At 30.9% G+C, this 15654-nt stretch overlaps 1 protein-coding gene across 4 annotated transcripts in view; it reads right to left on the bottom strand.

Moving 5' to 3' along the window:
- LOC113378628 overlaps positions 1 to 13266 on the bottom strand; it is a 76039-nt gene extending 62773 nt beyond the window's left edge. For 3 of the 4 annotated variants that reach the window (XM_026619182.1, XM_026619181.1, XM_026619179.1), the window contains exons 1-2: positions 12767 to 12939; positions 11415 to 11794 (exon numbers count right to left, since the gene is read on the bottom strand). In XM_026619182.1, the coding sequence (XP_026474967.1) occupies positions 11415 to 11565 (151 nt within the window). In that variant the 5' untranslated portion in view covers positions 11566 to 11794; positions 12767 to 12939. Of the gene's footprint in view, positions 1 to 11414; positions 11795 to 12766; positions 12940 to 13196 lie in introns of those variants that run through there. The other variant, XM_026619180.1, reaches the window with a different exon arrangement.
- Between the last annotated feature and the right edge of the window lie 2388 nt (positions 13267 to 15654).

Raw genomic sequence — 15654 nt, forward strand, 5'->3', positions numbered from 1 at the left:
AGAAATTTCAACACATCAATATTTCTGAAGTTGAATACAAGATGTTTTGAAGTAAAATCATAAATTAAAATAAATATCTCTGAAGGTGTACTTTTGATCAAACTTTCTTCAATATTTGCTGCGGTGTTTTGCCAACATAAATAATTATTTTCCGGCTTTTCAAAGCGCTTTGAATATCTTGATATCAAAAATAATATCTGTAGGTGTATCTACTTGTGCATCAGCAAAATATTTTCTAGAGTATTTTAGTAAACAAATGTGGGCGACGCAATTTTCTTGGATTATTAATTTAAATATGTTTCATGTTTTGAGATTTTATAATATTACAATGAAATAAATGTTGTTGATTATTTCCATGCATTTATTCAAATATACTTTGAATACTTTGTTATAGTGTAAAATTAAGTTTACGAGGGAATACATCAATCAACAAGATAAAACTTGCTACTGGATAATCTTTTTATTCTAACTTTATACATATTCATCATAGTAATTACTAAATCTTTGTTTTTAAAAAAAACACATTGTAATTTCATCTCGAGAAATGAAAAATAACTTTGTTATAAATAATTACTTCAGACGCTCCAAATATGAAATTCTTCAGAATTATCATATAGAACTTTTGCTATCGTGTTCATTTTTATATATAAGTTAATAATCTATTTTTAATATCAAAAAAGTCAAAGCTGAGCATTTTTTTCTTAATATTTTGTTCCTGGGAATATAAGAACACTCTAGATTCTGGAACAAGTCTCTGGTATATAATTTCTTCGAATCATTTAATGTCAAAAACAGACTTTTTACGTATAGTAAGTATAACCATAAGTATATGAATTTTTAAGTGCAGTTTAGGTTATTTAGTTCATTATTTTAAATACTTGAATAAAGTTTTGATTGACAGAAAAAATATTTTAAATAAAACCTTTTTTATAATTTTTTATCTAAGTTACTATCTGTCTACTTCTTCCATAAGTTTGGTAATTGTTTTCTTAATTTTCACCGAAGGCAACCCAAAAATTGTGATTATACTTTGCGATACTTTAAATTAGTATTTTTGACTCAACATTTTTCTGGCACATCCAAATAGGCTATTTCTACTTAGAAACATTTTTATCTATAATTTTCAAGTGATAATGCATATTACTATTGCTTGATATCAGGTTGCACAAAACGCGACATTTGAGTTTGAGAACCTTGGTGTTACGAAGCCAAAATCTTTCAACCATGTTCCAAAAAATATTTATTATTAATACCACAGGAAAAAGATATATGTGAGCATAGTTTAGTCACATGATGAAATTGGCTCCAACTGCGCCTAATTGAGCTTGATTAAAATGACCGTACGCTAACGTCATATGTGTAATGGCAAATATAAGAATTAAAACATTGATATATGTTTCAGTGTCGTAAAATGAGGCTAATTGTTATGTAGATTTTAAAAAACAAATTGGAGTATTAGTAGTTTAGTTTTTTGATATACAAAATGTTCTTTAATGAATACCAATTAGAAATGAAAACAATCCCGACCCTCGTCCATTCAAAAAAAAAAAATTTTTTTTAACATCCATATATTCTAGTTAGTACATAAAACTCTCAAAAAAACATCCGTCTTCATTCCGTCAATACAAGTGAAATGTTTTCAGAATCATTTAACTCCGACGCTCTATTCCTTTAACCCGGCGCCAATGACGCGAAAAAAATTGCAAGAACGATGACGTTGGGTCATTTTGACCCGACGTTTTATTGAGGATTTATAATAAAAAATATATACTTTTACTAAATTGTAATTAATGTTTACTAAATAAAGGTATTTTCTGCATAAAAATAAATAAAATAAAACTAATATATAATAATTAAACTTTTATTGACATACTTAACAAGACATGCAAAATCAACTTTGAACAAACAACATATGTTAATTATAAGTTTTGGTTTAAGTAATGTTAATAATCATTGGTAACAAACATCTTATAATACTAAAAAAGAGATCAAATTAAGTTATTTTTAATTATAAATGCCAATCAGTCTTCTATTTCCTCATTTACTGACATCGAACTACTACAATTATTGCAGTAGGTAATAAAATGATCAGGGCATATATAAATTTGACATTCATGACAGGTATGACTTGTCTTCTTATCTTTTTTGGACGGACATATTTGGCATCTCTTGCGAACGCCTAGAATCTTTCGAGGTGGTTCATCTGTGGTTTCACCTGTGAATTGTGCGATTCTTTTGCGCAGTTGACGTGGTAAATTCACTCGAGCTCGTCGCACTTGTAAATGTTCCTGCACCATGGCGAGTCCCAGATTTTTTAGGAAATGTCTTCTTTTCATGCGTGTATCATCATTATTAGCCCGGTATATTATGTTTGCGTTTATTTCCGATATATTTAGCATTGCAAAAAAGATAGTCAATGGCCATCGTTTTGTGTTTCTACTCACGTTGTATGACGCAGAAAGATTGTCCACTACATCCACTCCACTCTTGGTGTGATTGTAAAAGGATATGATGTCTGGTTTCCTTTTGTCACCTGTAGACTCATCAATTTTTTCGTCATGATGTAGACTGGACATCAATAAGACAACTTTATTTTTCTTTGGAATGTAGGAGACTAGAGTTATGTCCTTTTGATGTCCAAAGGTAGATGATCCTGGACATTTTCCACGTGTTGTAATGAATTGAGGTGGAATCTGCCGTTTGTTTTTGCGTAAGGTTCCAACTGCTGTAAGTTTATGTTCCGTTAGGAGGTGAGATACTAATTCATAACTCGTGAACCAATTGTCGAATGTTATGTTACGATGGCTTTTAGAAACGGGCAAGACGACGCGATTTACAACGTCAAAAGGTTTGTTGCTGAGTGAGTATGGGCCACTTGGCTGCTTTCCGCTATATATTTCTAAATTGGTCACATAATATGTCACTATAATCACTAAATAGAAAATAAAAGTATGTCACGAAAATATTACATTTACAATGACGCTGGGTCAAACATACCCGATTGGACTTGACGCACGAGTTGCTCGTTGCGCGGGCGGCGTCGCACTGAGCGAACCATCGGGGCGGGTAGCGGGGAGGCATCGCTTCAGCTACTCAAACGCTTAAACCACATAACCCGGGTAAACAAAATATATGTTCGTTAAAAAACGTCTCGGGTCATTATGACCCAGCGTCATTGGCACCGGGTTAAAAACTAAATTTTTGGCACTTACTGCCTTGTATTTTCGAAATTGCTGGACTTGCCTCTGCCAAAAACTAATCAGTGCGTCTCCCTATCAGCATGAATCGAATGTTTCTTTGAAACATTCAAATCGGTTGATCCGTGTTCTCAAAATTGTCGGAGAATATTTGAATCCCCATGCATATATACATACATACATACATACATACATACATACATACACACTTACATATACATTGTTATTTGAAAAAAAGTATCTAAAATCTATGTTTTTACGGCACTTGACAACTACAGATACCAAACTTTAATCTCGTCTCTATCAGCTTGATATCAAGCAGTAATGAATTTCAGATATGTAGATCAGAAAATAATTTCAAGTAAACATACATTTTTTCAACCTTTGTATGCAAAATTTTTTATTAATTTCCCGTAGGGTAAGTTATAGTAATCGCAAAAAATCGAAAATGATTTTTTTTTTATATCTTTACGTTTCAGAGGTTTCTGAATATTTTGGCATACCTTAAAAGAAGTGGATGTATGTGTGTGTGTGTGTGTGTGTGTGCGTGCGTGTGTGTGCGTGTGGGTATGTGTGTTCGGATACAAATTTTCGTCGACGATTTCGGAAACACGGATGAAGCGATTTGAATAATTCCAAAAACATTCGATTTGTATTGATAAGCAGACGTGCTGATTAGTTTTTGGCAAAGGCAGGTCTATCCGTTCCGAAGATATGGGGCAAAGAGTGCCAAAAAGGGTAACTCCGTTTCTAAGAGAACGGAGCGTCCGATTTGAATAAATCAAAAAACATTTTTTACTTGTATTAACAAGGCATTTTACATGTATTAACAAGATGAAGATCAAATGTTTATGAAGGCAGGTTTAGCGGTTTCGGAGATCCAGTAAAAAAAGTAAAAAAAAAATGCAATCTGGCGGTCAAAAATGATCATTAGACATATGCACATCAAATTATCAGAAATTTTATAGAGATTTTAACAATAGGTATAAATTTTCTTTACATTACAAAGGGTTTCCTGCCATTGCTTATCCGTTAGACGGCGGCGCGGCGCTTACGCGGTTCGATATTTCGTCTCTATGCAGTTAAAGCAGTACGATTGCTTTGAAAAAAATTTCAGATTTTCCAAAATACTTCAGAATACACTTTTCTTCAAAAAGTCTTTTTTTCAAAAATCTAATTTTTCAGAGTAAATTTTTTTCAAAAATGTTAATCTTTTAAAAACTTGAATAATTTTTGTTACGGGAAGTTCCAGCAATTTGCCTTAAGGCACGATGCCATGCGCCTCACTAGTTTCGATAATTATAACATACCCTACGGGTCGGTTTTGCAAGTCGGATTTTCTGGCAAAAATAAACTTCTTCTTCAGCAAGTTTAGAACCAAATGTTTAATATTGGTATAAATGTTTCATCCTAATTGAAGTTATGACGATCGATATTGATCCTCAGTGCACAGAACCATTCGTGCCTTGGGACATGTTCCTTGTTTATTATCACTTCCAAGGGTGGATATTTCCCTCTCGCACAATGCGAAGGGTCGTTTCGGCCTAGGGCAGTAAATAGGAACTTTGTCCAGGCGGGGGCTCTTCGTATGAGTCAACGCCAATAATGCTCCCGTTATCAAATTCATCCTACTCTGCTCATTCGCCACCGCGTGAGTCATTCGGATTCTGATGTTTTATAATTGAAAGCTATAAACAATAATTGTTTAGGCTAACGATAAAACGACGTGAATTGCTCGTCAGGAGCTGAGAAATGAGAAATGTCGAAGGAAATAATACTATTCAGTTTATAATTGCATTCGCATCGAATAGGCTATTAGAAATTCATAATGAATAAATTTATTAAAAATAGTCAATATTTTTAGATCCTTACGTTTCAAGACAACCTGGTACTCTAGCATATTTTAGGTAAGAAACTTTTTATATTTATCTAGGGTATTATCAAATTTTTTTTTTCAAAATTGATATTGTTGTATGGAAATAACTGAATGAATCATTATTTATAAGAAATTATTCAATAAGTAAATGGTTCAAATTATATAATTATCAATAAAATATTGTGAATTTTATATCGAATCGAAAAACAACTACTGAGTTGTTTTTTCAACATGCCCTTGTAGTATACAATGTCCCTTTTTGGCCGACTATTGTAAATTCACCAAATTTATTGAATGTCTTTTACTGGACAGTTGTAAATAAAAGAGATAGTAAAAAAAAAGATATGTACAGCTGTTTTGGTGCTACTGCAAAGTAGCCTTTTTTTCATTAACTTCTTGTAGGGTTAAGTTATAGTAATCGCAAAAAAATCATTATGAAAATTTTTGCATACCAAAGGTTTCTAAACATCTTGGTATACCTTGAAGATAATGTATGTTTACTTGAAATGATATTTAGATCTATATATTCAAGATTTATATCATTACTGCTTGATATCAAGCTGACCGAGACGAGATTTGGTATCTGTAGTTTCTAAGTGCCAAAAGACCATAGCTTTTAGACACTTTTTTTCAAATAATTACAATGTGTGTATGTTTGTATGTGTGTATATATTTATGTATGTGTATGTATTTATGTATGTATGGGGATTCAAATTTTCTCCCACGATTTTGAGAACAAGGATCAACCGATTTGAATGATTCAAAAAACATACGATTCTCATTGATGGGGAAGCGGGCTGATTAGTTTTTGGCAGTGGCAGGTCCAGCCGATTAGAAGATATGGTTCAAAATGTGCACAAAATGGCAGCTTAAAATATTTAAAAAACATTTTACTTGTATTGACGTATTGAAGAAATGGTTGAATTTTAGGGAAGATATGTCCAGCGGTTTCGGAGATCTAGAAGAAAAGTTTTAAAAAATGCGCCATTTGGCAGTTAAAAAAGATTATTAGACATATGCACGTCAACTTATCAGATATTTAATAGAAGTTATTGAAAATAAATACAACGTTTAAATTGATATGGGTTTTGTATCAAAATTTATAATGTCTGAAGCTTACTTCAATACTCCAAACAAATGTCCTCAACATTTTCGACAACCGACTTGAATGGGTATCAAAATTTTCAAAAAATTTCAAAAATACTATTTTTACTATTCCAGGACAGCTTTCGCATATTTTATACCAAATGCATATTTTGTCTAGACCAAATGTACAAAAAAAAATCATCAAACATTTTTTATGGATGAACATAACAATTGTTTATAAACACGAGTTTCATTTAGAGTTGGTCGTTTTTGAAGATTACCATTTCAAATTTTCATTATTATTATTTTAAAAAGCAATCAGTAGGTAGTATTCTTAGAGATTTTTATGGAGAGCTTATTTTTACTTGAAATTATATTTATATCTATATATTCTAGTAAAAATGGATATCATTACTGCTTGATATCAAGCTGACAGGGAATTTGGTATCTGTAGAAGCCAAGTGCCAAAAGATAGTTAGACACTTTTTTCAAATAACTACAATTTTTGATATATTTGATAGCTTGAAAATGATAACTTTAGCAATTGATTTTCCAAAGTTAACTATGTTATGTATTACTAGTTTTTTATGTTAAGGTTTCATTGTATCATTTGCCTGTTTATCTTTTTTTCAGCAATAACTTCAGCTATTAATTTGCCATGGCCCTATAACTAGTTTTTTTTTATTCTTTTAAATTGGCAATCAGTGTACCATAATTCATATTAGTAGTCTTTTCTAAACGTTGTCCATATCTGTACCTATTCCAAATGGAACATCAGCAAATTTTTGGTAGTACTTTTTGTTAGAATGTCTAAATTAAATCCCAATACAGTGATTGGACGTCCAATCATCAGATTTAAATATCAAGTTTTTAACTCCGAAATCGGTGGTTGCATTGTATGAGAATCACGTACTAACAATTCGTCCCTTATATCATTCTATCAAAAAATCGATATTCCATCTATCGAAATGTATAATCCAATTCCACCACCACCTTCCTTCACCATATTTTTTAAATTTATGCTGAAATACTTTCATAAAATAACATAAATGTTTTATGGAAAATGCAATATTCATGTTCAAAGTGGTAATAAGTTATTTCGCCTTTGGGAGCGCAACTGTATCGCCTTCGACCTGATTGCGAGCGCACAGAGCAAAAAGAACACTTTTATAAATCCAATAATTTTTCTTATGCGGTTTTATGTATTCTTTTTCCTTCACTCAGTTAGAACAACATTGAGAAGATGCTTTTGCAATTGCTGTTTATTTTAGTACATTATCTTTTTCGCAATTTATTTTATGTGTTTGAGTTTAGCGGATCAATAAAATGTTTAACAAATTGGAACTCGTACGATGCCAAATGAGAAAAGGATGGCGAGCAAGTTCAAGGTTGGGGAATAATTGTTTTATTGCAAATTTATTTTTTACACTAATAAAGACTAACTCTTTAAACTAACAAAACGTCTGTGCTGTTTTTTAATTGTAATCAATAGTGAATTCAGGTGATTTTTTTTAACTTCTGTTATTTTACATCTGTGTAATCTTCAATTAGATAAACGACATAAAATTAGTTATAAAGTGGTGCATGGCATCGTGCCTTAAGGCACAATTTAAAATTTTCATAAGTTTTAATATTTTTGGAAAATTTTCTAAAAGTTAGATATTTTGGAGAACTTAGAAATTTTTGAAAAAAAAATCTACATTTTGAAAAATTTGAAGTTCCTTCCTGAAAGAATAGCAATCCAATTTTTTGCAAGAATGGAGCATCAGATTCGAATGATTCAAAAAAACATTTTGCTTGACAGAATGAAAAATTGATTACATTTTTGGGAACGGTCCAGCGGTTTTGGAGAACCGGAAAATAAGTTGAAATGATGTCATTTGACGGTCATTCTGTTTTTCTAATTTCTATTTTAATTACAATAAGTCTTATAATTAAAAGACATTCAGTAATTATTCTGAAACTTTACAAAAGTGACGGTCAAAAATGTTCATTAAACATTAAATCATATGCACATCATCTTATAAAATATTTCGTAGAGATTTTAATTTTAAAAGTACAATTTTTGTTTTCATTTCTATGGGTTCCGTACCAAGATTTATAATGTTTAAACTTCACTTATTTCAATCAAACAAATGTCATCGACATTTTTGACAGTATAGATCAACAGTCTTGAATATGTATCAAATTTTTCAAAAAGTAGAATTTTTTTAATAAAATCAAAATTTTCAAAGAAATTCAAATATTTCAACAATATTTCAAATTTTTCAAAAATGCTAGAGCTTTTAAAAATCAATTCGAACAACTATATAACTCGTCAAAAGGTGAATGAAAAAAAAGTTAAAGCAATTAAGTTTAAAACGTCTTATCTTATTCTCAGTTATTTGTCCCATTGGTTATCTTAACATTGTTCCCCAAAAACAACCTATTTGATTTCCTTAACACAAAACTGCGTCAATAATATGATACATAAGAAAAATAAGATAATTCAATTCAACTGTAATGGATATTAATAGTTTCAAATTTATAAACTTTATTTACTCAGCTAGTCAAAACAATAGTGTCTACGTGAAAATTATCATGTACGTCTCTATTTCAAATCATTTTCAAAGTATTGTGTTATTTCTTATTATTCTATAAACATTTTACGAATTTGTTAACATAGCAGACATATATTCAAAACAAGGACAAAAGTACAATTAAAACTTATTATAATTATATGTATGTCAATAATTTACTTATTTTTAGTTTCATGATTAGACTACATGTCTCGGGGCATGACCGATTGGTAATATTTATATGGAAAATGTTTTGAAAAGAACTTTTGTGAGGAACACATCGTTTTATCAAAAGATGTAATTAAGTAGACATTATAAAGCAAGTTTGATATTGATGAACTGCAATAGATTTTCACAGGGTTCATTGATCTTTTTATTTTGGGACGACGTATCAGTTTTTGTTTAGAACAGTGTCGATATCCTTATTACGTATTTTTTAGAAATTTTGATCTAAAGTTTCCACCAGTAATGATAAAAAATATAAGTCTAGCAATAAAGATTTTAGAACAACTTTATACCAAATTTTAAAAAATCTTATTGGACGACTTAGTATAGCAATTTGAAAAATATAGTTCAGTCTTTTACTTTTTTGTATTATCAATGCAAAGAACTGCATCTCAGGACGTAGTTCTTAGATTTTTTTCTACTTGATGGGCAACTATTTTTAATGTCTTATGTAGTAGTTCGAGCAATTACCCATTATTAAGACATTAATGTTGTTGTTTTTATATTAGAGTGATCACAGCATCATATTTTCCAATTTCATAGAAATAGAATAATTGAAACACATAATGTCAATGATTAGGAACCCAAAAATCATACGTAAAATTTTGTCAAAAATATCAAGTAAGAAACCACTTTTACATATATTGATCTATCAAAAAAATTAAAACAAATCTAAAATATGAAACTTAGAAAGAAACTTAAAAAATAGTTTTTATTAACAATGCGCTTTTTCTATAACGATGATATTGAAAAAAAAATTGGAAACTAAGAATATTTTTTTCATCAATGCTGTGTTATTAGTTATCTCACAAGATTAACCTTAAGTCAACTCTTTTAGGATTTCTATAAAACCTTCTATAGTGATAAAATATTCATTTTTTTCATTCCAATTTCAATTAGAATCTTTTATCATAAATGCATTCAGTAATTGTTTTGTTATTTTAAGAAAAGTCTAATAGAAGGCAACCTAGTAGGTAGTTCTAGTTATGAGATATTTTGAACATACTTAATTAGCATTTTTGGCTTAATTATTTTTAGCGGCAATCATCACTTGTTGTCATATTTTAGATCTATAACTTCAAGAAAATATCCGGCATTACTACTGCTTGATATCAAGCTGGCCGATGTGGGCAATGAACTCGGTACCAGTGGCCAGCTCAATGAATTATTAATTAGTGGCATGTTAAAAGCATTTTAAGCTGTTATTTCAATAATTATATGTTTTCCTTTTTCTATGATGATTGACCAAATAATAGCGTTTTTGCTAATTATATTGTCAACCTGAGGAATTTTATAAAACGATCTCACTCCATACTTGATAAGTTACATTACTCTATTATTATACCTAGCTTATAAATCATTGTAATTATCATCAGAAAGTTAAAATAGATACTTTATAAGGAATGCAAGTTACTAATCGTTTTTCAAAGTAACGTCCAGCTTTCAAATAAGTGCATAGCAGAAACTATACATACTAATTTTCTCAGAATTTAATAAGATTATTGAAATGATGTCATTCGGGAAATGAGTAATAAAGCCTCCATATGGCGGTCATTCGCCACATGCGATAAACTAAACTAAATATAAATATATATAATGTTTATAGTTTGTTTCGAATGATGACATTGGATTTTCTTATGGTAACCCGTCGATATTTTGCACTTTTTTGTTGATTATAAAGAAACGGCTTGGACGATCGTCGCGAGTACTTATTGAGTTACATCAAATGGGTACTAAAATTTTGAGAAGGCAGTTCACAAATAATTTAGTCCTCTTTTCGACATCAGGGAGCAAAAGGAACGAATCATACATCGAAAAGAGATCTTTGTAATAAATGCAAGTCTCTTGTTTTTATCGGTCTGTTTTTAGAAGTAGTTAGAGTATAAGTTGAAAGTCAATTTTTTTTGCTTGACCTCGAATGAATTACCCTGAAGTGCTTACGAAATACGTACCTCGTAGTATTGTCATTGTATAGGTATGTCATTTTGTCCACAAGTGAACAGTAATGAATAATCAAAATTCCATCTCATAATTGCAATGGAATTGATTGAAATCTCTAGTATGAATTGTTGGTTCATTGGTTCATCGTTGGTTCATTGATTTTAATAGAAATAATTACAAAAAACAATAAGACATAATAAATTTTTTAAGGCACCACTATACACGTTTGAACCGGTTACTGCGACAAGACTGTGGCAATGACGCTCAACATCTGACAGTGTTGTGATTATGGCTTTTTTCTACTTTATACAGTTGCAGAAACATTACTAAAACTTAGCGAATTTTTAAATAAAGCCAACTGTGTCATTTTGTCCATATATACTATTTTGTCCCTACATGCGCTTGTTCCAATATTGGTCTCAAACCATTCAGAATGACTTGAAACGTCGAGCAAGTCAAATTTTCAAACAAAATTTCTCCTTCTGGAAGTGAAAAATTAAAATCTAAAAAAAGATTTTTTTATTTCTATACCGTGTTTGCGAGTTCGCCTCTGCTTTTGCCTCTGCCTGTGTTGCTTCTTCTTAATCTGCAGCTGTTTTCCTTCTACACAAGACACGCTGCTGATTAGACCAGATCCGAACTCCACGATCTTCATCATACACATCAATATGATGGCTAGCATAACGGCGCATTTTACAAAGACGCATTTGTTTGATAAAACTATCTCCACGAATCACTCACGATTTTTTATTACAGTCACTCTAAACGGTATTTGGATCACAAGTTTTCTATTGTACTACTTAAATTAATTCGAATAACACTAAACGTCCGTTCTAATTAATATCACAAACGATGAAAGTATCTATGAAATAACTCTAAAGTCAAATGTCATCACAGCCGTAATAATGGAACTTGGGTAATAGTCATTGTATCAGTTACAATTATATATATATATATATATATATATATATATATATATACAGGACCAGTCCTACCTTGAATGCAATGCATGTAAAAAATGCGAGCGCACGCCTTAGGGGGCGCCAAAACGAGATTCGGAAATAAAATTTATTATCTCTATTTTTAAATATAAAATCAAGAATACTTAATAGGTTATAATGAATAATCTAACTTAACTATGGTTACGAAGATACAATAAGGATATTTAGTTTGCAATGTGATATAAGTAAAAACAATTAACCAATTAATAACTCCGCAAATTAATATATTTTTGTTTTGCTTATTGCTTAATCTCTATTAAATTTTTTTTTGTTTGAAGTTAACGTGGAATCGAAAAAGAAATCATCTAGTGCTCAAACCTGCGAAGGATTAAATTAATTATTGGGCATTACAGAAAATATAAATTTCTGCTTTGAGAATTTAAAACCTAACCCTTATTGTTGACAAAGTGTAAAATATACTACAAATTGAACTTAAACAGTCGTTTAGTTACAAAAAAGAAAAATATACTAATATTTCTATATATTAAAATGTGTCTTCAAGGGAATTTATATGCGTATTATACAAAAAACATTTCATAACAAATTATTAATTAGCTATAAACTTTTACTGAAAATCTTAAAAACTCGACTATACAACAAGCTGCCGGATGAAATAAAATCAATCACAGATTTAATCAAAATTCAAGTTAAAAACATATTAAAAACAAATAATTTTTTTTATATAGAGAAAAAGATTGCTGTTAGTGGTATATCTAAATGTTTGTATGTATGTACGTCTATGTATAAATTATAGAGGTGTATATGACCTATTGGTAAAAAATTGAGACAATGTGACCTGACTGTGTAAAAGTATGCACAGACAGTACAGATATATTTTAATCAAAAGTTATAATATGGATGAAGTAGAAAATGGTCAATTACACAAAATCCTTATAACTCGTGCAAAGTATATAATTATTACTAATTAACAAAAACTTCACTGATATCTATAATAACTCTGAGCACAAAAACTTAATTTAACACGAGTTTATTATCGACACTTAACAAGTTTTACACATTGTACAGTTAGAATACTATTCCAGAATAAACACACACTGTGCACTGTGCGCTCGCATCATCAGCCGAGCTCTTTAAGAGTCACAAATATATGATAACAGTGAAAAATTATCATCGACATGATGATGATGCGGCGGAGCAGCCGAGTTTATCAGACTCTGGCTGTATTTTTTCCCTTATCGCGGTGACCGCGAAACTATCGAAAGATCGCAATGTTTTTATTTATTTACTACACGGGAAAGTCTTTAGAAAAACACATGATAGACAACGTGTATCGTATATTAGAATGATTTACATTGAAATTGCTGCCGCGTGCTTTTTTGAGACGAGAACGCGTCAAATCAAAACCGCAGCAGCTAACGTGCAGAACGCTACTAGAGCGGCGCGCGACGTGGACGTGGACGTACAAACACGTTCGCGTTGGGACGTATATAATTATTTTCGTATATGTAGTGTAGACTCCGATGCACAGACAACATATTCACCAAGACGATATATATACACACGGATGTACAAAACCCTAACAATAATACAACAGAAAGAGCTGGTTTCGGATTCTGAACGAATTTCTATATGATCATATGACGCGATTCTCCTATATTCAAATATTAACATCAAAATGGTTAAATGCAAGGACGTCAAGAGTCACATTTTCTCTATAATGTGAAGAGCAGAATTCTTCCTAGAATATTCCTACATACATACATTTGCACATGTTTTAGAATAATTAGTTCAATGTAGATCGCTTTCATATCTTGACGTCATATATTGTTTTATAAATCTATTTTTTCGAAACGATATGTATGTATATACAAGGATATAGCAAAACCCTATCAATACAATCATATGGAAGAAAGAGGTGTTTTCGGATTCTGAACGAATTTCTGTGGTACAAATATAACAACATGATCATATGACGTGATTCTCCTAAACATCTATGCACATATTAACATGATAATGGTTGGATGCAAGGATGTCAAAAGTCACATGTGTCCCGGTTTGGCCGAGACAGTTTCGGATTTCCACCACTTGTCTCGGGTTTTTATAAAAGCAAAATTTGTCCCGGATTTAGATTTTAGTTTAAATTGCATCTTCTAAAATTGCAGTTACGAATAAAAATGATATATACAACGGATATGCTTATATGAAATAATACGTTCTAAATGAGAAAATTGCCAAAAGCGGGTTAAAATAGCTTCTCACATAAATAAATTCGAACTGCTTTAACTGCATAGAGACGAAATATCGAAGCGCGTAAGCGCCGCGTCGCCGTCTAACGGATAAACATTGGTACGGAACCCATAGGAATGGGAACAAAAATTATACTTAGTGTTAAAATCTCTATAAAGTATCTGATAATTTGATGTGCATATGTCTAATGATCATTTTTGACCGCCAGATCTGCCTTCATAAAAATTTTATCAGTTTTTCATCTTGTTAATACAAGTAAAATGTTTTATGAATTATTCAAATCGGACGCTCCGTTCTCTTAAAAACTAAGTTACTGTTTTTGGCACTTTTTGCCCCATATCTTTGGAACGGCTAGACCTGCCTTTGCCAAAAACTAATCAGCACGTCTCCTTATCAATACGAATCGAATGCTTTTTGAATTATTCAAATCGCTTCATCTGTGTTCCCGAAATCATCGACAAAAATTTGTATCCGCACACACACACATCCATTTTTTCTAAGGTATGCCAAAATGTTCAGAAGGTTTTGAAACGTAAAGATATATAAAAACTTTCATTTTCGATTTTTTTTGCGATAACTATAACTTGCCCTACGGGAAGTTAAAAACATGTAATCGAAGAATAAAGTTTTTACTTAAGGGTTCAAAATTATGTTGTGTTTAAAAAATTGATTAATTAAAAAACAAACCTGTTTTTAATGCATTCTTCAATTTTATTGGTTATTAAGAGAACCTCTACCCCTCCCCCCGTTCTCAAGTAGCAATTTAAATTTGCCTTCCCGGTTTTGACTTGAAAAAATATGGTCTTCTTACATTTTCTCTGTATGTCAAGAGCAGAAATCTCCCTAGAGGGTATTCTGGTGTAGGAGCATGAATTTTAGGCGATTTTAAAATTTTTTGAGCAAATAAAAGAAATAGTCCAAGTTTCAATTCTAGAAGGTGATATAGTAAGGGGTATAAAAAATTGTCTCTTGACTATACACATGATTTTAGCCCTCCAAATAATCTAAAGAAAACCATATTTACATATTACTTATTTAGAATATTGTCGCAATCGTATAAAGTTAAAAAAATGTTTTTAAGCGCCTGTTAAAAACAACTTACAACTTTTTTTTTGATGTTCTCGAATTTTTTAAAAAATAGTTAAAATCGGAATTTGAGGATTAGCGTAGTCCGAACTCTGTAAACATTTCAAGTCAATCGGTCCAGTAAGAGTCGAGAAATCGTGGGTATCATATCAAAAAAGAAAGTTTGCAGAGGAAAATTATCGTGTCCAAACAGCTATCTCCAAAAATAATTTAAATTTGAAAAAAATTCTGTTTTGCACATATTCTTGAACAGTTAAGCTTTGAAAATCAAAAATCAAAATGGTTTTTTGTTTTGCAAATTATAGACCAGAATACTCCCTTGACACGATCTCGTGATATCCGATTACACACATATTCATGGTTCACCTAAACACCTATGCAAATAATACCATTACAGCATTGCTGGTTAAATGCAAAATTTACATTTTCCAAATATCGCTCTCCCCAGACTATTTTCTTCATTTATAAACATACAT

This window comes from Ctenocephalides felis, unplaced genomic scaffold (assembly GCF_003426905.1).
Source record: "Ctenocephalides felis isolate EL2017-DRISC unplaced genomic scaffold, ASM342690v1 CF-g0.4_SCAFFOLD_01886, whole genome shotgun sequence".
In the NCBI taxonomy this organism is placed as follows: Eukaryota; Metazoa; Arthropoda; class Insecta; order Siphonaptera; family Pulicidae; genus Ctenocephalides; species Ctenocephalides felis.